We start from the raw sequence: 22,427 nt of genomic DNA on the forward strand, positions 1-22,427 counted from the left end.
GCCAGGACTTGAACCAATGTTCTGATGTGGGATGCCAACATTGCAGGCAATAGCTTAATACAGCGCCACAACGCCAGCTCCAGACTAGGACTTTTAAACCAGTACCTAGTGGTTTTCCAGAAAAGTTCCTGACTGCCTGAGACTAAACTCTGCAGCATTTTTTTTTATCTCCATAGAGATTAAGCAATGATCACATTTTATATGATCAAAGGACAAGAAATAGCTTCAAAAAGGCAGAGTCTAAAAATCTCAAGTTATTGAAGCCACGTGGAAGTCAAATAATAATACGAACGTCTTGTTTACTGTGGGTGGTCCTTCTGTGGGAACAACCTCTTTGGCACTTGGCACTTGGCAGGCACACGTAAGCCCCTTCCGGGGCTGGCTTCCATGAACGTATTCTGAGTAGTACAGGGCTGGTTTTCTTTGCCAAGACCTGTCCCCCTACGGGTCTCTTTGCAAAGGGGTTCTTCCTTAAGGTTTACGAGCCCAGGGGTCCCTCTGCTGGGCGGAAGCAGAGGTTGCTGCTTCACAGTACAGCACCAAGCACCTTGTTTCAGCTCACTTCAGACTTGGAAACTGCTGACTTCAGAACAGAATTAGATAGCTTGCGCAAGGCCCTGTGTTTTGTTTGTTTGTTTTTTTAAATTCACATAAAAACCCAAGGCCAAGTGATGGACTTACTCAGTCACATAACCATTCCATCTACTTACTTTTTTTTTTCGATTTATTTATTTGAAAGTTTTTCCCATATTCTGGATCACTACCCAAATTGCCACAACAGCAGGGCTGGGCTGGGCTGGCCTGGGCCAAAGTCATGAGCCAGGAACTCAATCCAGGTCTGCCAAGTGGATGGCAGGGACGTAACTACTTGAGCCAGCACCTGCTGCCTCCCACAAGCAGGAAAAACACTGGAGTCAGCACTGTGGCCGGGCAGGTAACGCTGTTCCCTGTAAAGCCAGCATCTCATATGGGTCCTAGTTGTGTCCCAGCTGTTCCACGTTGGATCCAGTTCCTTGCTAATGGCCTGGGAAAAGCAGCAGAAGATGATCCAGGTGTTTGGGTCTCTGCCACCCATATGAAACTCCTAAAGACCCAGAAGCTCCTGGCTCCTGCCTTCAGCCTGGCCCAGTCCTAGCTGTCACAGCTATCTGGGGAGTGAGCCAGCAGATGGAAGAGCTCTTAATTTCTCTCTCTCACTGTTAACTCTGACTTTCAAATAAATAAATAAATAAATCTTCTAAAAAACAAAAGAATTGAAAAGAATGTTCCTCAGAAAGATCCTAATCAGATAAAGGAAGGAAAAACCCATGCTTATAAAGCAAAAGGGCCCCGAGCACCAGGAGACTCAACAGCTCAGAAGTGGATACGCTTTCTCAACCAAGAATGGGGCAGACACTCGGAGAGTTTTCCGACTTCTTAATTTCATTTATAAGAAAAGTCTTTATATAAGGAAATATTTTTGTATCTGTATGATGTATAAATGTTCTTTTTAAAGTGCCAAATCAAAGCCAATAAACAAACTGAAGGTCTTACTTAAGCATGCAGCTGGGAGCTACATCTTAAACAGGTAGCATGGAAGCCTCAGAATTTTCTATTTGCAACTGAAATGGGAGAAAGACTGCGGAAAGATGTTCATCCAGAGTTCCACATTTCTGAACGTACGAACACTAAAATGAATCTGCAAGCCTCACGGACTCACACTCCAAAGCATTCTTGATTTCTGTATTCCTTTGCAATTTCCCCAAGACAGATAGCATTTACCTAATGCCTCAAATTGTTTTTAAATCATCACATTTTTTAATTCCCTTGTTGTACAACCTGAGTATTTCCAACCAACCCTATTCTTCGTAGAAACCCAAATTAAAGTAATTTGTCAACTGCTCACTTTGTAAAGTGAAAAAAGAGCATGGCATTTTAAACGAGGTTGGTTGTTTGGTTTTTGCTTGTTTTTGTTTGTTTCTGATAAGAAGTGACTAAAAGAGAGATCTCAAGAAATGTGACAAGTGACCCCAAATACATAATGTTCCTAGAAGTTTACTTGTGACCCAAAATGTTTTTACCATAGGAAATCATCACATGCCAAACTAATCTATAAACATCTAATTAATCAATAGCCAAGTGGTGGATAAAAAATTGCCGAAAATGTACTACCATTCTCAAACAACACAGAACAACAATAAAATAACAGTATGAATGCTTACTGTTGGTTCTTCAGGAAATAACCTTTAATTGAATTCCTCAAATGACTCGTATGTATAAACTGCAGGGAAATGCAGGCCACTTTTAGAGTTCCTAGAATCCGGTGATGCTGGATGCATTTCACACTTCCTCTGCTTTAAGACACTGTTTAGCACCATTCTCCTTTGTAAGCCAGTATTAAGTGACTATCCTATGGACACTCAGCCTAGTCTGGCATAAAACAATCTGAAGAGAAGCTGACACACCAGGGTTAAGAAAGGGTATGTGCACATAACTCAGGAAAGAATGACCTCAGGTGGTTTAGTGGAGGTGTCGTCCCAGCTCTCCTCTCTACAAAGCCTGGGTCTGAGGCCCCTGGCAGTGGGAATTTGGCACGGAAGTCAAAAGGTTACCCCTTGACTTGTGGGCCTGGGGCCGAGGCTAACCAAGTCCACGCTCCCATGGAAGTACCCTGGCGAAGCAGGTGACACCAGAAAGCAGACGGAGGCCAAGAACCAACCCGAAGCACTTAGTGGACGGAGCCAGCCCGTGCTCTGGGAAATGGCTGGGGTGTTTTCCTGGGCACCAGGCTGCACAGGCAGCCTCGCACACAGGGCACCTTTGGCTAAGGGCCAGGCCATTAAAAGCAGCCAGCTGTGAGGGTAAGGAAGACACAGAGAATGGAGTGTGCTTAATCTTGCTACAGAAGGAAGGGAAGAATCGCTGCACAAATACCAGACTTTCTTAGGCATGCCTTTGGAGCGCGCAGTCCTAGGCCCTCTCATCTGCAAAGACTGGTTACCTAGGTCTGAATGGTTATTAAGGTTAGCCAAATTTCGGAAACATCAGATTACAGCTCAATAGATTAACCTTTGAAATACAATTTAATTACAGATTATCAGTTTATGTTAGCTCAGAAGTTAACACCGTAAACCTGTAGTTTCAGAAAAACCATTCACATAGATTATATAACCACCTATCTTTGTATAATAAATAACATGTAAATGTCCACATTTTTAAAATCATAAATCCAAAATAAGCAGCATATAGTTTCTTTAAATATGTAAAAGGCTTTATGAAAAAAATAGATAACTACGCTTTCAAGTTTTAAAATTTGAAATTTAAAGTATTCGCATACTGATACTATAAAGGAAGTAAGACGCTGTACTTTATTTCAGAAAGTTCAAGTTTTTCATCATAATTGAAGGAAATGCATGATTGAGTAAACATCGATAGCACTGTTTTCCATTAAATGCAGCCACGCACCTGAGTGCTTTCAACTCTTATGCTTCTTCAATAGAATCTGAGATGAATGAATCACTAGCAAAATAAGTTAGAAGATTATTTGGATTTTATGGTGACTTGGTCTGAACTCCAGAATTTATAAGAAAAAATAACTGAATTTAATAAATGGAAATTCTTCATTGCACTAATCTGCTTTTGCAGATTATTTAGAAAGTGGCTATTAAGGCTTTACTGTAAGGGCTTAAAGAAAGATTCTGTGCACCATGCACAAGCAGGAAGCCATGGTTTAGAAATAACTGGTGAGCAACCCAGCGCATCGTGGACTTCCTTGCACTGTGGACTTCTGAAATCAAAGACGCTTTCAGTTTAAAATTAGGTAAACAGTTAACGGAAAGCTACATCCCTAACTTAAGAACTTTAAATTCTTTAGATTAAAAAAAAAAGAAAAGAAATAGATGATGATGATGATTTTTTTTTTTTTTTTTTTTTAGAAAAAAATGGTGCTTTGGGGAGGTCCTGATTCACTGCTTCATTTGTACAGCCTTTTTCTTTGCTTCTCAGCTGTTATTGTGAGGATAATTTCTGATGCAGTTTCAATGCCCTTGTATCTCTGTGAGTTTCAGCATTCTTGACCAGCACCTGCAGGAGAATCACGCAGAAATATGAGGGTTTTGATTACTAACCATATCTCTGTTCAGATTCATAAAAGCCAAGCATGTCAAAGGGCAGCAGTCTTGAAAAGACAACATCAGACTACATAAAAAAAGTGACTGTGCAGTCTGTCCCTGCTGACATGAGCTGCTTAACCAAAGCCAGCATCAGAGACAGGCACGGGTAACAGCATCTTGACTGCTTCCTCTGTCAGCACTGGGTAAAAACTAAAGGTTGTGCAGGCATTTGTAGCAGCGGTGATGATACCTCTTGAGATGCCCACATTCCAGATGGAAGCCCCTAGTCTGAGTCCCATGTGCACTCCCAATTCCATCTTCTTACTAATCAGGTGACGGCTCAAGTACTTGGGTTCCTACCACCATGTGAGAGATCTGGACTGAGTTCCTGGCTTGTGGATCTGACCTTGCCTAGCCCTGGGCTGCTGCAGAACATTGGGGAATGAAGCAGTCTGTCTGTGTCTTTCAAATTAATAAATTAAAAAAATGATTAAATGTTTTGAAAAGAAACTAAAAAAATTTAAAGGTTTTTGTTGGTTGGCTTTGTTTAAAATATTGTTGTCTTTAAATCCTTACCCAAAAAGTCCATTTCATGCATAGAATTGTAAAATGATACTGCTCCCTTTTAAAATAACAGCTTTGTTAACTCTGGGTGCTAAGCTTTATCAAGAATCTTTATCAGGGGGTTTATCAAGAATTTTTTCAGCCATGTTCCATACTGCAGTGCTGGTTCGAGTCTCCAGGCCTCTGCTTCTGATCAGCTTCCTGGGACTTAATCTGTGTCTCCCACAGGAGTTACAGGGAACCCAAGTACTTCAGCCATCGCCTGCTGCCTCCCAGGGTGCACATTAGTCTAATAAGCTTTCTCAAGTAAAAGAGAAATTATGTTGCTAAAACTGTTGGTTAAAGTATGAGACGCTTAACCCAATTTATTGTTGTATACTCTACCTTTTCCAAGGCAACTTTAAATGCCTATATAGGCTTATGTGTTTACATGTCAGAACCATCTCAGGAAGAGTGCAGCAGAAATTGTCACACACATTTTAAAGAAAACTCAAGGAGAAATAAAACACTTTTTAAAAAGATAATATGAACACCCCATTAGATTCTAACTCCTTTCCAAGCTACTGATTTCCTCTACTGCAGTGGCCATAACAAACTACAGTAGCACCCAGCACCCCTGCCCACCCTTTCTCCTATACTACACAGCACATCAGAACAACGTCCAAGAGCCACTGCTGTGATGTAGCGGGGTTAAGCTACTGCTTGTGATGCCAGCATCCCAAATTGGAGAGCTAGTTTTAACCCCAGCATGCCCACTTCTAACCCAGCTCCCTGCTAATGTGCATCGGAAAGCAGCTTTTGACCTTGACAACCACCTGGGAGACCTGGATAGAGTTCCAGGTTCCAGGCTTCCACCTGACTCAGCCCTGACCACTGCAGCCACTTGGGGAGAGAACAAAAAGATGGAAGATCTCTTTCCTTCTCTTTATCTCCCTCCAACTTTGTCTGTCAAATTAATAATACATTTAAAAAAAATAATAAAGAAGACTATCCAAGAGACCTTCAGAAAGTTAGCAAAAAAATGTGTATTATTTATGAAAAAAACTATGCAAGGATTTCAAAATTTTTTTTGCATCAGAGTGGGTGTTTAACCTTGCAGTGCCTGGATTTAATCTCTAGCTCCTGACTCCAGCTTCCTGTCAGTACTGACCCTGGGAGGCAGCAGTGATGGCCCAAGTAACTGGGTTTCTGCTACCCATGTGGGGGACATGGATTGATTTCACAACTCCTTGTTCTGACCCTGACCCCTGCCCCAGCCAGCCCTGGCCTTTGCAGGCACTGGCAGAATGAAGCAGAGTTTCCACAAACTTTCTGATGTACCCTTGTATTACCTATAGGTTAAAGCAGTGGTCCCCAACCAGGGTGATTAGACCCCAGGTGGCATTTGACAAGTGGAGAACATGTTTTTGTTTGGCACCAGCAGGGTAGTGGGGAGAAGCACAGTGCTTCTGGTTTCTAGTGCTTTGAAAGATTAAGACTGCTGCCCAGCACCCAGCATTCCACAGGACCACACCACTCCTTGCAAAGAATCATCCAGTCCACAGCCTCAGTAGAGCTGAAGTTGAGAAACTGAACTGATTAGGCTACAAGGAATAATCACATTCCTGGTGCAGCAAAGCTAAACACGGGCAGGCAAATATAATGCCATTCTTGTGATGTTAACGCGAGACCAGTACCAACTTATGCATCTCCTTCCTTTGGTTTACTGCTTTACCTTTTACTAAACCATTTTGTTCATCCATTTCTAATAACACAGCAAGTAAAAAAGTGAGTACAGTTAAGCCATTCCTTTCTGGCAGCAACACAGAAAGGCGGAAAGACAGGAAAAGGGAAGAAAAGGAGAGGAGAGGAAGGAAGGGGGCCGGCACTGTGGTGTAGTGGGTAAAGCCATCGCCTGCAGTGCCAGCATCCCAAATGGGCACCAGTTCGAGTCCCGGCTGCTCCATTTCCAATCCAGCTCTCTGCTATGGCCTGGGAAAGCAGTAGAAGATGGCCCAAGTCCTTGGGTCCCTGCACCCATGTGGGAGACCCGGAAGAGGCTCCTGGCTTTGGATCCGCTCAGCTCCGGCCATTGCGGCTATGAACCAGCAGATGGAAGATCTCTCTCTCTCTCTACCTCTGCCTCTCTCTAACTCTGCCTTTCAAAGAAAAGGGAGGAAGGCAGAAAGGGAGGGAGGGAGGGAAGACGAGCAGAAAGACAGAAATAGACAAGAAGGAAGGAAGGAAGGAAGGAAGGAAGGAAGGAAGGAAGGAAGGAAGGAAGGAAGGAAGGAAGGAAGGAAGGAAGGAAGGAAGGAAGGAAGGAAGGAAAAGTTGATTCTTGGTACTGCCTCAGGTTAGGTTTAGATGGTAACACATTTGCAAGGCTATAAATTTCACTAAATAAGGGCTTTAGATCAGCAGTTTTCCACTTTTTATAAAACTCAGTATGTCTGATGAATGACTTAAACTTGTGATGTTCTCACTGGTTCACAGGAAAGTATGACCAATTAGGCAAGCCTCCTATAATTCTATCCTCCCTCATTTAAAAAAGCTTACAAGAATTCACTGACAGAGGAAAGTGTGAGGATAGCCATGAATCTGCTTTATTTCATTACAAAAAATAAAGAAGTAAAACCCTATGTCATCCATGGCTGGTACACAACTACTTCCTACTTCATAACCAGTTACGACCCCAGGGTTTTAAACCAATGCCCTGGGCCTCAGGACTTGCCATTAATTTGGATTCTGCCTTTCAAATAATCACTCTCAAAGAAAACTTAGCAGATTCCCTGTAAGTCATCTAGCACATACACAGGCTGAATTTACATTACTCTACTTTTATTATCTAGTTAGTTAGTGAATTAATTTTCAGCTGACACAGGATTTTGTATATATTTACGGGTACCATGGGATGTTTGATACATGTACACCTGTATAAACGTAGCTTTTTCTAAACGTAGCTTTAACAGTTCTGTTACTTATGTCCAATAACTTGGATTCTGATATTTATAATACCAAAACAGGAACTTCATAATTGATCCATGGCAAAATACAAAATATAGATTTAACCTTGAAGCCATAAGCATAAATGCTTTTCTATTTTCAAACATGACACAATTGACATTGTAGTCTTTTGTTGGCCCAAGAATTACATGCTCGTTTTTTTGAAGTTCAGTCATAAAAACGGAGTAATTTTGAAAAAGAACTCTTAACACATTTTAGGTCCAAGATGAAATATCTTAAATAAAATTAAGGTCTTACTTCAATGAGCTCGTCATCATTTTTGGCATGTAAGTGTCTCAGCAGATACCAACGTGCAGTTGATACAACAGATTTGGGATACCCAGGCTGGTACACCACTCTCTCCAAAAGTCGCCGTGTCTCTCTGCCAAAAAGAATTTACATTTAGTCCAAAGGAAATAAATTATTATTTCATACACAAGCCTCACACATGCATGTGGTATGTGATTACTCACAATTTTTTAGTCCAGATAATGATAAAGGAAACAAAAATGGTTAATATTTCTTGGGTGTTTATCCTGCAGTAGGTACTGTGCCTGATATGCTACACTTTTACACATATGGTCATAATTAATATTCAGAACCCACTGCTGTTATTAGTCCCATTCTGAAATAAGCAAACTAAGGCTCATGTCAAATAGAAAGGGGAGAAGAGCCATACTTTACAAGCACTTCGGAGGATCCACTTTTAATCTTTTTGAAACTAGGCATAAAAAAAAATCAATAAACAACACAAAAGTGACACATGGAGACAAGAAATATTTACCCTCCACACTAGAAGCTAAGTGTATAGTATCAGGCTTTCATTGTACAGTTCCAAGGACATACACAGTATGCAAATCCACTGTATTAACAGGCTGATTTACAGGTATAGTCTATCTTTTTCTTTTCTAATTTACTAACATATATGAACCCCATTATATCTGTATTGGTAGAAACAACATAAACAGCAGTAATTTCAAAACTGCTAAGTAGAAGGATCTTGTAAGTAGCAATTGGTTTGAAGCAAGAACTAAATAACTCATTTTGAAAATTTTCCATAGGAATAAAATAGTATGTATACTTTTTTTTTTTTTTTGACAGGCAGAGTGGACAGTGAGAGAGAGAGAGACAGAGAGAAAGGTCTTCCTTTGCCGTTGGTTCACCCTCCAATGGCCGCCGCGGCCGGCGCGCTGCGGCCGGTGCACCGCGCTGATCCGATGGCAGGAGCCAGGAGCCAGGTGCTTTTTCCTGGTCTCCCATGGGGTGCAGGGCCCAAGCACTTGGGCCATCCTCCACTGCACTCCCTGGCCACAGCAGAGAGCTGGCCTGGAAGAGGGGTAACCGGGACAGAATCCGGCACCCCGACCGGGACTAGAACCCGGTGTGCCGGCGCCGCTAGGCGGGGGATTAGCCTAGTGAGCCGCAGCGCCGGCCCTATACTTTTTTCTTAGATTAGTATTTATTTGGGCTAGTCTAGAGAGGTGATAAAAATAAGAGAGGTATTAACAAGATTATAGGGGGGAAAGGGGACTAGTGTTCTCCAAATCACCCACAAAGTGCATCAACATAAAGAGTTCATTGAAAGGTAAAAATTATAGCTGAAAAGCATTTCTTAGTAAAATTGGTCACAGACAAAAACAGCTAAATGTGAACGACCATTAATGAACAATGATAGAAGTGGTGATTAGCCACAGGGTCTTAATTCTTCCTTCATCCCTGTTTTTGGAGATGTCTTTTGCCACATATTCTTATTTACATGTACTATTCTTATTTACATGTACTAAGCTCTTTTTCTACAATATCTATCAAGTTCCAGTAATGTTTGTTCCTGAATTATGATTTTACTTCTGGTCTTCTGTATTATGTGTGACAGCTGTTAGAGCTGGATATTATTTTCAGAGTTTTCACATACCCTTATATGTTTTTTTTATCTATATGACCTTTAAGTAATTTTCTTCTAATTTATTTCTGGCCCTATCCCTACCCACTAACAAAAATATTGCCTGGATTTTTATATTTTAATCTGAGCAGCTTTTGGATTTTCTAGATATGAGACGATACTACTTACAAACAATATGTCTCTGTCTTTTGATTTTTTATTACTTTTTCCATGGCTTACTGCATTAGCAAACAGCTCCTATTAATTTAGCCTTGAACTTGGGTCCTGTGGTCTTTTTTCTAAGAATCCACACCACACTGTTGGCTCATCGTAAAGCTGAAAACAAAATTCCAAGGCTGGGGCCAGTGCTGTGACACAGCGAGTAAAGCTGCTGCCTGCACTGCCAGCATCCCATATGGGCACCAGTTCGAGACCGGGCTGCTCCTCTTCTGATCCAGCTCCCTGCTGTGCCCTGGGAAAGCAGCAGAAGATGGCCCAAGTGCTTGGGCCCCTGTACCTGCATGGGAGACATGGGAGACCTTGCCTCCTGGCTTTGGATCAGCCCAGCCTTGGCCATTACAGCCATTTGGAGGGTGAACCAGCAGATAAAAGGCTTTTCTGTCTGTCTCTCTCTCTCTCTCTGCCTCTCTGTAATTCTGCCTTTCAAATAATTAAATCTTAAAACAAACAAAACCCTCAAAGGCCTTCACTTGAAATGTTGTTATTGCCAAACCTCTTGGTCTGTATTTATGTATCAAATTATTTCTTAAATCCAAAACTTTGTTTTTTTTCTTATTGGGTTGCTTGAACTACCCCTTCCAAAGTGGATAAAGATAAAAGAATAACCCCAAAGTCTGCTAAACTAATTAGAAATCATTCCTTAACAGTTTCCTAGGTGGATTTAAAGTGAAGAAGCATCCAAGAAAAAAAATGAACAAAGATTCTCCATACCTCGCCCCCATTTTGCGGCTGAACTGTAACAAGGCTTGCAAAAGAACAGCCAGTGGACAAAAGCAAAGTTTCATGGCTTCAGCAGTAGCCTCTTGAACCAAGGATGGCCAGTGGTCACCGGAAATATTAGCCTGCAAAAACATACATATTAACTCCAAGTTTTTAAGACGTTTACTCTAAAAGAACGCAGTTCAGCTCTCATTGATTGAGCGCTGGCCTATCTATACAAATGCTACAAGGAACACAGTTACTGAACATCACTGAAGATCTGATTCCTTCCTTGAAGGTGCTACAAAGGGTAGGCTGGAAGTAAGGCCTCAAAGAAGAGACACCATTTACAAAACATTACATTATTATTTTTTAAATGCACTATGCTACACAGGTGAATAAAACCAATGGTTTAGTAAGCCTCTGATCTACCAAATATAAAAATCTTAACTTTGACACAATAAGTTCTTTAACTGGTAATGATAAAGTTCCACATTTCAAAAAATTATCTAAAGAAACAGGAAAGGCTAAACTATTTTAATAAAACTTCAATATAGAAACAAAGTGCAAAGTAGATCAGAGATTTAAAAGCTAAAGGCACGGACAGATGCTGGGCAGAATGGTTAAGTAAGACACCACTTAGGGTGCTCACATCCCGCATCAGAGTGCCTGGGGTCGAGTCCTGGGGCCACTTCTGATTCCAGATTGCTGCAAATGTGTACCCTGGGAGGCAGCAAGTGACAGTGCAAGCACTTGTATCCCTGTTACCTGTGTGGGATACCTGGATTGAGTTCCAGACATCCAGGCTGTTGTGGGCATCTGGAGAGTGAACCAATGCATAAGAGACCTCTCTCTCTTTCAAATAATTTTTCTAAAAAATTAAGTCAAAGTTGGCAATACTACAAATATTTTTAAATGTTTTATCAATGAGAAATGTTAATGTATTAATTCACTAGTTGGGTTATGAATGTTTAGTTTTATGATACATACCAATGCAAAAATAACTGTTAATAAAATGAACACTACTGAATTATATAAGGAAAATGCATTACAATTTTTTATTAAAATTAATGAAGTCAATATAATGGCCAATATGCAGTCCATTCCAAATACTAAATTCTAAAGGTGTTAGAGCAGTAATCTCTCAGTGCAGTGCAGGCATTAGCAATTCCTGTAATCAAGGATGAGGAAGTTACAATGAGCTTGAAAACAGAACAGAGGCTGTGAGACATCTTCTGTAAAATGGGTGCACTAGGACAATGGGTACATCTGAGAAGGTAAACAACACAAGGCAAGCATGAAGCAAATTTTTCTAAAATCTCTTTAAAAATTGGTAACACTGGAGCTGGAACTATTGCTCAGCGTGTTAAAGGCCCAGCCCACAGTGCCAGCATGGCATATGGGTGCCAGTTTGAGTCCCAGCTGCTGCTCCACTTCTGATCCAGCTCCCTACTAATGCGCTGGGAAAAGCAGTGGAGGATGGTCCAAGTCCTTGGGCCCCAGCACCCACGTGGGAGACCCGGAAGAAGCTCCTGGCTCCTGCCTGGCTCAGTCCTGGTTGTTGTGACCTGGTTGTTTGGAGTGAACCAGCAGATGGAAGATCTCTGTCTCTCCTTCTCTCTCTAACTCTGCCTTTCAAATTTAAGGGAAAAAAATAGTAACACAAAACTGGATATTTTTAATAATGCACTCTCTAAGTTCCAAGAAATCATATCAAGTTTTCTGTAAATCAGTACAAAGATTACTTCATATAACTGGAAAATTGAACAATGTGATCAGAGTGTACTTTTCTTTTTGTCTCCCTGTCTCTGAAATATATTCAAAGAGGACCTTTTCTCTGTTCCTGGATGTAAATTATAGCAGTCCTCATGAGTCATATCAATGTTTCCTTCATCACAAATGATGTCCTCTTCCATTCAACATTTTACTCTTCATGGAAAGGTATTTACTGAACCTGAACCTCCCTCCCAGGCCCTTCAGCTCCCAGGCTAGGGTGGGGTTCAGACAGCGGCAGATGGCTTGTCTCTATTCTCTAATACTCCTGCCTTTTCTTCTGAGTTGTGCTGTCAGGCCTCTAGGAAATTATCACAATCCTGTGTTCTACTGGTAAGATGGTGTCAAGCTCTCCAGGCCTGACAGGTATTGTAAACTGTTTTTTCCACCCCCTCAGGCTGGCTTTATCAGATTCTAACTTCTTAAGTAGTTGCTTAGCTGCATTCGCACTACAATAGCCTTTGGGGCCTTGTGCAAAATAAAAGCACAGGGCTGTTTGTTCAAAAATTATTAACAATTCAGGTAGGCGACTGCAGAGCACTGGGCTAAGTGTGGAGCCCCATACACATGCCCGACACAGACCACCAAGGCAGCCCTGCTCACCTGCAGTTCTGCTAACCTGGGCAAACAGACAGAGGCTCCTCGACTTATGATGGGGTTGTGTCCTGATCAACTTAGCATACACTGCAAATACTGTAAGTCAGAAATGCACTTAACGCACCTAACCTACTGACACCCTCGCCCAGCAGCACAGTGTGCCACTGTCTCAGTGGGCACAGGGTGACTGGGAGCCACGCTCAATGCCGCTGCCTGGTGTTGAGTGGATCGTTCTGTGTATCGTTAACCCGGGAAAGGCCACACTTCAACATTCAAAGCATGGCTTCTATGGAATGGATATGGTTTTCCCATCACTGTACAGCCAAAAAACCTGTTAAGTTGACCATCTGAGACAGGGGCATCCAAACTGCATTCTGCTTACTCGCTGCACATCCTGTAGCAATACGGAAACTCTAGCTTCCTCTCTGCTAAGATTCCATGACCCCTGTGGGCAGCCCTCCTGGACAGGATCTAAGATAATGCCCACGCCAGTCCACTCTCACACTTGGCTGCACCCATTTCTAAATCTCACAAACTCAGAGTACCAGGGATCCCATCTGCAGCAACTGCCCCCCACCCTGTGTCTCCAGTGAGGCCACTCTCCTGAAACACTAGCATTCTCTTCTCTGTATTAACATCTCAGAAACCTGAGAACCACGGCCTCTGAAGCACGTTTCAGACAGCTGTCCGCAAGCTTCTGTACATACGCCTTCAGGACCTCAGAGGACAAATGTCAAAGTCCCTCTCCCCATTAGGGTCCCTTCCTCACCTGTGTGTCTGTGGAAACTTGAGAGGGTTTACGGGGGAGACAACAGCTCTCTCCCAAGAAATGCCTTCACAGGTCACCTCCAACTCTACTCTTCTGATGCTGTTATAGCTTCCTTTACAGGTTAAGATTTTCCCACTTCAAAATCTGTATCATTCGGGGTGGGCAGGGAGTGCAGGGGTACAGAAGCCATTTGGGGTGCCGACAGCCCCTTTCAAAATGCCTAGGATTGAGTCAAGGCTCCACTTCCAATTTTAGCTTCCTACTATTGCATACCCTGGAAGCCAGCAGGCAGTGTCTCAAGTGCTTCAGTCCCTCCTGCCCACACAGGCAACTCAGACTGAGTTCCTGGCTCCCAGCTTCTGCCTAGCCCAGCTGTGGCTGTTGTAGGCATTTGGGGAGTGAACCAATAGATGAAAGATCTTTGTCTGCTTCTCTATTGAAAAGAAGTAATTTTTTAAAATGCCTATCCTCATCTGGTATCTTATTTTGGAATTGGACATGTAACATTTTAGGTAAACTTTCAGTTTAACATCTGTTTCATCTATTCTCACACATTAAGTAGTTCATAAAACAGACTAATTTTAATATCTCCATCTTCCCCACACTGCCAGTTGTTTATGTGCAAATGTGGCAACTCCTTTATTTCTCTGTAATAAGAAATGGGGGGTTGGGCATTTGGTGCAGTGATCAAGGTGCTGCTTGGGACATCCGCATCCTATACCGGAGTGCCTGGGACAGTGCACTGGCTCCATTCCCAATTTTGGCTCTCTGCTAACATATACCCTAGGCAGCACGCGATGCTCAAATTTTTTGGTCCCTCCACCTGACATGGATTGAATTCTGGCTCCCGCTTCACTCTGGTTTAGTCCCATCTGTTGTGGGCACTTGGGGAGTAAACCAGCAGATACAGATCTCTCTCTGTCTTTCCACCTCTACTTCTCTCTCTCAAATCAAATGAAAATAAATAAATAAAAATTATAAGGAGATAAATTTGTTGGGTATCAAATTTTTAACAAGAACAAATGACATTTGGATAGTGTTTGAAGGTCACAAAGGTTATCTGTAAATGTTACTTAATTTGATATTCCTAACAACCCAACAAGAAGATGAAGAAGATACCTCCACTACTACAGACAAAGAAAATGGCTCTGCACAGTTAAACTGGCAGAAGATTTCCCAGCAGTAAATGGTAGAATCAGAATACAGGCTCTTAAAGAAAATACTCTCGTGGTGGCAGTGGACTGAGGTGCAGTATACCTGGGTATTCCTGTTCTGCAAGCTGATCTCCTCATTTGTAACAGGATTACGGAGACAGTATATTTAGTGAGTGAGGCACTTATAACAGCACCTAGAACAGACTAACGGTGACTTGATCAGCCCTCATCCTGACTGTTGATGAGCAACTTGATATGTTATCCCTCTTAGTATTTTTTTGTTTGTTCTACTTAATACTTTTGGTTGAATACTGTAATCAACACACAATTCTTCTTAAGTGCTGAAATTTAACTGAAAAGTGATCACTGTTAAATATAAGAGTGGGAATAAGAGAGGGAAGAGATGTGCAATTCGGGACATGCTCAAGCTGACTTACCTCAAACGGTAGAGTTAGAAACATACCAGGGGATTCCAATTCAATCCCATCAAGGTAGCATGTACCAATGCCATCTCACTAGTCCCAGTGATCAATTTCTGTTCACAATTGATCATACTGATAGGACTAATAACCAAAGGGATCACATAAACAAGAATAGTGTCTGCAAATACTAGCTGATAGAATCAAAAAGGGAGAGAACGATCCAACATGGGAAGTGAGATACACAGCAGACCCATAGAATGGCAGATGTCCTAAACAGCACTCTGGCCTCAGAATCAGCCCTTAAGGCATGCGGATCTGGCTGAAAAGCCCATGAGAGTATTTCAGGCATGGAAAGCCAAGACACTCTGGCAAAAAAAAAAAAAAAAAAAAAAAACACACCTAAATGAAAGATGTCCGCGAGTGAGATCCCAGTGGAAAGAACGGGTCATCAAAGAAGGAGGTACCTTTCTCTGAAGGGAGGAAAGAACTTCCACTTTGACCACGGCCTTGTCTAAAAATTATCAGAGTCAGTGAACTCAGGGGGCTTCCATAGCCTTGGCAGCTCATGACAAGAGCCTAGGGTGACTACTGATGCCATAAACAAGAGTGTCAATTTGTTAAGTCAACAACAGGAGTCACTGTGCACTTACTCCTCATGTAGGATCTTTGTCCTTAGTGTGCTGTACATTGAGATTTAATGCTATAACGAGTACTCAAACAGTATTTTTCACTTTATGTTTCTGTGTGGGAGCAAACTGTTGAAATCTTCACTTAATGTATGCTAAACTGATCTTCTGTATATAAAGAGAAACGAAAATGAATCTTGATGTGAATGGAAGGGGAGAGGGAGAGGGACAGGGGAGGGCTTGCGGGTGGGAGGGACGTTATGGGGGGGAAGCCATTGTAATCCATATTCTGTACTTTGGAAATTTATATTCATTAAATAAAAGTTTTAAAAAAAATGCTAGATGTGTTTGCTATTGTTAGAGCTATTACTAATTTGTTTTATTCCAGGTCAGATGTAAAATTTCCCAGCATTTAAAAAAATAGCATTCATAACTAAGACATAGTAAGTTAGGCTACAATAGCATCCATTTCTCCAGTTCACACACTCAAGAGCATGTTACAGTAAGTACTACATGTGGTTTCACAGCTCACTGGTTACCAAGGTTAGAAAGACCTTTGTTAAACATAATTATGAGACAAACAAATGGTGGGTGATCTACAACTACTGTTACCACCATTCCTTTCCACCCAAATCACCTCAAATTTGACCACAATACTATTTGCCCATTCATTAAAAACAAACAAAAACCCTCCTATGTACAAGATAGAATGAAAAAGCAATGATGAACAGAACATGGCCTGAGGAACACTTACATGTGTTCAACCGCAATTGTACCAAAGCTGAGAAAGTTTCCTAGTTCCTATAGTGACTGCCTGTTTCTTATCTACCCTCCCATATAATTCTGTAAGTACATGCACACACAAGCACACATGGCATACTTAGAGACATGCACTTGTCGACACAGACACCACACACACAAACACCAAATGGGATTACATCCCATACCCTGTCCTGCAGCTTGCCCTCCCTTCACTTAAACATGGCTCTTCAAGAATTCTTCCCTACCAGCAAATAAGACTTGCAGATTAACATATGTAAATTGGCATCAGAAAACAGGATGTCAAGTTGTAAGTTAACAAGTCCCTCTGAGAGAATGTCAAACTGAACTGAGAAGCGACTGAAATTTTAAACACTGGCATGTTGTCTGTGGATGAGTAGCTGGATTTAATTCTAATTTCAACCACCGAAGAATAAAGAGTGTACATTCTGCTGCAAACCACCATTTACAATAGTGATCTCTGTTTTCACACCAAACACTGACAATGTTCTGCAGGGTCTATGGATTTTTGCTACCTTTATGTCCATTAAGAACCCAGAATATGAAGTCAATGAAGAGACTGCACTATAAGACAACAAAGGAGCTCAACAGAGTAAGCTGTGTGAACAGCTTTCATGTTAAAGAAAGATTAAACATTCAAGCTTTATGATCACAACTACAACAAGACCTTACCCTGCAGACTTCTAATGCAAGCAGGGCTAGTCTCAGTAGACTCGAGAGCTTCCCGCTCCAGCTGCCCTGCTGGGACGCCACTTGTAGACTCTTCCTGTAACACATCTCTGCAGCGCTCATCATTCCCTGGGACTGATACACGTACGCCAGCCACTGAGCAACAGAAAGAGAATGCAGAGGATTTTAATTTAGTACCGTCCAGGATCCCACCCCAACACATTCAATAAACTCCGATGAAGCTAAAAGTTTTAGTTAGGGGTGAGTGGCACACAGTTAAGGGCCACTTAGGACGCCCAAATCCCATATCCGAATGCCTGGGTTTGAGTTCTTGCTAATGTGCACCCTGGGAGGCAGCAGGTAATGACTCAAGTGTCTGACCCTGCCACTCATGTGGGAGACCTGGATTGAGTTCCAGACTCTTGGCTTCAGCCTGGCCCAGCCCTGGCTGCTGTGGGCTTCTGTGGAGTGAACCAGCAGAAGGATGATTTCCATCTCTGTCTCACTGCCTTTCAAATAAATAAAAATAAATAAATAAGAATGATTTAAGTTCTGTGCCCAAGAAACAAAAATTACAGGTTATAAAAGCTGTTACATAAATGTAGTCTGTAACTGAAAAGCTTTCCATAAATAAGATTCCAGGCCTAAATGACTTCAACAGTGAATTCTTCCAAATGGTTTAGAAACAAATAATGTTAACATTATACACAATCTTTTAGAAAGTAAAAACAAAAGAAATAATAACAGACATGAAGACCTGACAAAGAATTTATAGGAATGAAAAATTGCAGGCTAACTTCTTTCATAAATATAGGCACAAAAATTCTCAACAATATATTAGCAAATTGATTTCAGCAATATATAAAAAGAAGTGTATCAATCAAGTAGGGTTTATTTTAAGAATGCAAAGCTATCTTAATATTTGAAAGTCAATGTAATCTACCACATTGATAAAATAAAGAAAACGGTCCATTCTAACAAATGTCCAAAAAAAAAAAGCCCTGGATAATTTAAGACCCATTCATTCTAGAAAACAAGCCTCTCACAAAAAAATTCAGAACTTTCTTAATTTGATAAACATATCTACCAAAATCTACTACAAACTCATAATAATGAAATAATGTTTTCTACGAAGTAAAAATAAGACTGGAATGTTGACTTATCTTCACATTTATTTAACAATTAAAGGTTCTAGACCAACACGAGAACAATTTAATATGTAAATATTAGAAAAATAAATTTTCTCATTAACAAGGGGATATAACTGTCTATATACAAAATCCAACTGCCATTTCAGAAAATAAATGAATTTAGTAAGGTTGTTAGAGGGCCAATATATAAAAATTGACTGTACCTCTAAATGTTTCAAACTTCATATATATTTATATGTGCTTCATACACATGCACATCTGTATATATATGCAAACCAAAAAATCAAAAACAAAAATCACTTACAATGGAACAAAAAAATTGTAAATATCTAGGTACCTCAAAATTAATCTAGATTAACCCAAAAATACAAAAGAACTTTAGGATGAAACTGTAAAATATTGCTGAACATTTCAAACTAATTAACTGAGGAATATATATTACATTCTTGGGTAGAAAAATTCAGCACTGACTTACTTTGTCAGTTCTTTCCCCAAATTAAACTTTGGATTCCACACAACCTCAACCAAGATGCCAGCAAGGCTTTTTGTGTGTATGTACAGGAGTTAAATTTAACAATGTGGTCATGCAAAAGTCCTAACACGACTAAGACAAACTGAATGAGACCAAAAAGTAGTAGGCCTTAATGTTACCAGACATCAACACTGATAAAGGAAAAGAATAGAGAATGCTGAGATTTATGACAAAGCCATCACCGAGATTCAGGGAGAACTGCATGTTTTTTTCAAAGAATGGGATTAGGTCAATTAAATATGCTTTTAGAAGAATACGAATCGACCGCGGCAATATTCACCAAAGTTAATCAAGGATAAATTATAGACTAAATGTGAAAGGTAAGACAATAAGATGTCTAAAGAAAACATAAAAAGTCTTCATGAACTTGGAATAAGCAGAGTTCTTAAGTAGAAGACCCTCATAAAGCATTCACCATTTCAAAATGATAAATTAGACCTCATTAAAATTAAGAATTATTCCTCAAAAATAACAGTAAGAGAGTGCTGAAGCAGACCACAGATGTGAGAAAATATTTGCAATTAAAATTTTCAAAACTGCCGCTGCTGTAGCACAGCAATGCCAGTATCCCATACTGAAGTGTCGGTCTGGGTCCTGACTCTGCTTCTGATCCGGCTCCTTGCTAACACGCCTGGGAAGTCACTTATGTGGGAGACCTGGATGGAGTGTCTGGCTTTTGGCTTTGGCCTGGCCCACAGCTGCTTGTTGTGGCCACTGGGGGGTGAACCAGCACATGGAAGATCTCTTTCTCTGTCACTCTGCCTTTCAAATAAATAAATTAATTAAATAAGTAAATATTGGAAGGAAAAAAAGTGAGACACATGAAGATGAAGGACATCCCTGACCTCAACTAAAATCGCGGAGAATTAATTCAGGACTTCGGTAAGAAGGGAGAGAACTCACCTGCCAAGCCGGAACAGAGGTTGAGTTGGACACGACCGCTTTCTGCAGTTCTTCTAGCACAGCGTCCGGGAGCTGCTTTTGTGCCTCCAGGAGTGGTTTACACTGCACTTGTCTCAAGAGTAGAATAACAGCTGGCTGATCAGGGTTACTTTTTAGATTCTGAAAATTGAACCCAAATAGGAAAATATCAAATGGGCCCTTAAATGTTAAATATCACATTTCTCATGTTCATAAAAAAAAATTCTTAATTCAGTTTTGGCATATTTAAGAGTAAACAATTGCAAAAGGCAAACAAAACACTCAGCAAACAAGAACTTGGAAATATGAAACTCTACGATTAACTACTGGTTTTAAAAATCAGTAATGCTATTAATGTAGTCTATAAGTCATTTATTTTAGAATTAGTATGTCCCTTTAACTTGGTTTATTTTCAGACAAATATAAGTCCAAATTGTAAGTCTACCCATTTCTAGCTGTGGGCTATTGTGCAAATTACTTAACTCTCCTAAGCCTTCGCTGTCTCATTACCGAAAATGGGAATACTAATCAACACCTCCGTCCTAGAACCGCTGCAACGCTTCAGTATAAAGTGCTAAATGCAGTGACTGGCTTGTAGCAAGTACTGATCAGTGCTGGCTGCTACACAGTCATCACCGCCACAGCTATCACCACATGCTCTTTAAACTCCTGCACTCCACTTCTGAAGTCACTTCCGGGTGGGAGAAGCATCTGCACATTTCAGTGTGCAGTTCCGTAACAAACCTTTGTGCAGAGAGCTTCGGCTTCAGCTGTTCGTCCAGTGTCCACTAGACCGGTGACAGCTTGTGACAGAGACCACGTTTCAAGAGATTGCTTGTAATTTTCAAGGAATTCTTTGTCTTTAACTGTAAATAAGAAGTATCAATGTTACTTTCCTCTGTAATTTATGTGTTCACAGAGTAACTAGGTTAAAAGATAGTAGAACTGCTTTTAAATCTTACATGTCCCACTGGAATATTACAGGTTGTTCTGACACCAAACTAGTTTCTATGAGGTTTCAGGGTCGGAGTATCTGTGGCTAAAAAACCTAAGGCTTCATAGTGATACACTTGAGATTTGGACCCAAAATCATGGTATAGTAACACAGACAAAATTTAAAGTTTTACTACAATAAACTGGATAAAAAATAAACTGCATATATTCAAACTATACAACGTGATAAGATCTCACACAAGTACACATAAGTGAGCCATCACTACAATCAAGGAATACACAGATTCAGCAGTATTGAAAGTTTCCTCTTACCCTTTTATCATCACTTCTGTCCCCAAGCCACTGCATTTCCCATTACCCTCTGCCCTCAGGCAACTCCTAGTCTGTTTTCTGTCACAGTAGACCAGTTTGCCTTTTTCCTAAACCTTACACATAGATGGAATCAAACAGCTTAAACTGTTTGGCATCTTTCAAAGACGTTAACACAGCGAATCTGATTTACTTTCAAATTCCTGGACAAACCGTACTAGACCCTGATGCACTACTGTCTTTCTTACTGATGCTGTATCTGAGTGGCTGGGGTGCTGTTATGGACCTCTTCATCTGTGTTCACAGTGATGCTGTTCCGTAGTGTTCTGTTCTTCTTGTGTCTCTGTCTGTCTCACTGAGGACATCAGGAAATACTACCATGTTTTGGATTTTCAGGGGAGAATTTGTGTGAAATTGGTATTATCTCTTTCTTAACTATTTGGTAGAATTCTTCAGTGAATTCACATGGCCCAGGTGCTTTCTTTGTGGGAAGATATTTAACTGCAAGTCTCGTGTATTTAACAGATACACAGCTAGTCAATGTATTCCTCTTGAGCGAATTTTATCTTTTAAAGAATTTGTCTTCTTCATCCAGGCTGTCAAATTCCATAGCAGAAACTTGTTCATAAGGTTCCTGTTAGCCTTCTGAATGGCTGTCATGATGCACCCTCTTTCATTCCTAGCGTGGGTACTCTCTGTCTTCTTCCTGACCCATCCAGCTAGAGGTTCATCAATTTTTTTTTCTCAAAGAAAGTTTTTGGTTTCATTGATTTTTCTGTCAATTTTCTGTCCTCTATGTCACAGGCTTCCTATTCTTTATTATTTCCTATCTTTTTAATTTCCTCTTCCTTTTCCTAGTTTCCTAAGTTAGCAGCTGTTGTCACTGACTTGAGGAAGGCCTTTCTTCTTTTCTAACGTAGACATTTAATGCTAGAAACTTCTCTCTTAGCAGAGTTTTAGTGACACTGCAAGTCTGATATGTTGTATTCTTTTCAATCATGTCAGATTATTTTTTAATCTGGATTTTAATTTTAATTATTTTTGATTTGTTGTTTGACCTGGATCATTTAGAAGTTTGTGATTTAATTTCCAAGTGTTTGAGAATTTTCCAGATATTTTGTTACTGATTTGAGATTTAATTCTGCTGTATAAAATATTATACTTTGTATAATTTGAGTCGTTTTAAATTTATGGAGACCTGTTTGATGACCCAGACTATGATGTCATTAGGTAAATGCTCTGCGTGCACTTGAAAACGGTGCGTTCTGCTGTTAGGAGCAAGAAGTGTCGTAAACGTCTATTAGGTGAAGTG

At 40.6% G+C, this 22,427-nt stretch overlaps 1 protein-coding gene across 11 annotated transcripts in view; it reads right to left on the bottom strand.

Moving 5' to 3' along the window:
- Positions 1-2,201: 2,201 nt before the first annotated feature.
- SKIC3 (SKI3 subunit of superkiller complex) overlaps positions 2,202-22,427 on the bottom strand; it is a 95,119-nt gene continuing 74,893 nt past the window's right edge. For 9 of the 11 annotated variants that reach the window (XM_008261953.5, XM_008261956.5, XM_008261957.5 and 6 more), the window contains 6 exons: positions 20,597-20,718; positions 19,835-19,993; positions 17,252-17,404; positions 10,471-10,601; positions 7,899-8,022; positions 2,202-4,062 (listed from right to left, as the gene is read on the bottom strand). In XM_008261953.5, the coding sequence (XP_008260175.2) occupies positions 3,988-4,062; positions 7,899-8,022; positions 10,471-10,601; positions 17,252-17,404; positions 19,835-19,993; positions 20,597-20,718 (764 nt within the window). In that variant the 3' untranslated portion in view covers positions 2,202-3,987. The remainder of the gene's footprint in view (positions 4,063-7,898; positions 8,023-10,470; positions 10,602-17,251; positions 17,405-19,834; positions 19,994-20,596; positions 20,719-22,427) is intronic. The other 2 variants (XM_070056477.2, XM_089313013.1) reach the window with 1 other exon arrangement.

Source organism: Oryctolagus cuniculus, chromosome 14 (genome assembly GCF_051225735.1).
Source record: "Oryctolagus cuniculus isolate XC-2025 breed Fujian yellow rabbit chromosome 14, ASM5122573v1, whole genome shotgun sequence".
Taxonomy (NCBI): Eukaryota; Metazoa; Chordata; class Mammalia; order Lagomorpha; family Leporidae; genus Oryctolagus; species Oryctolagus cuniculus.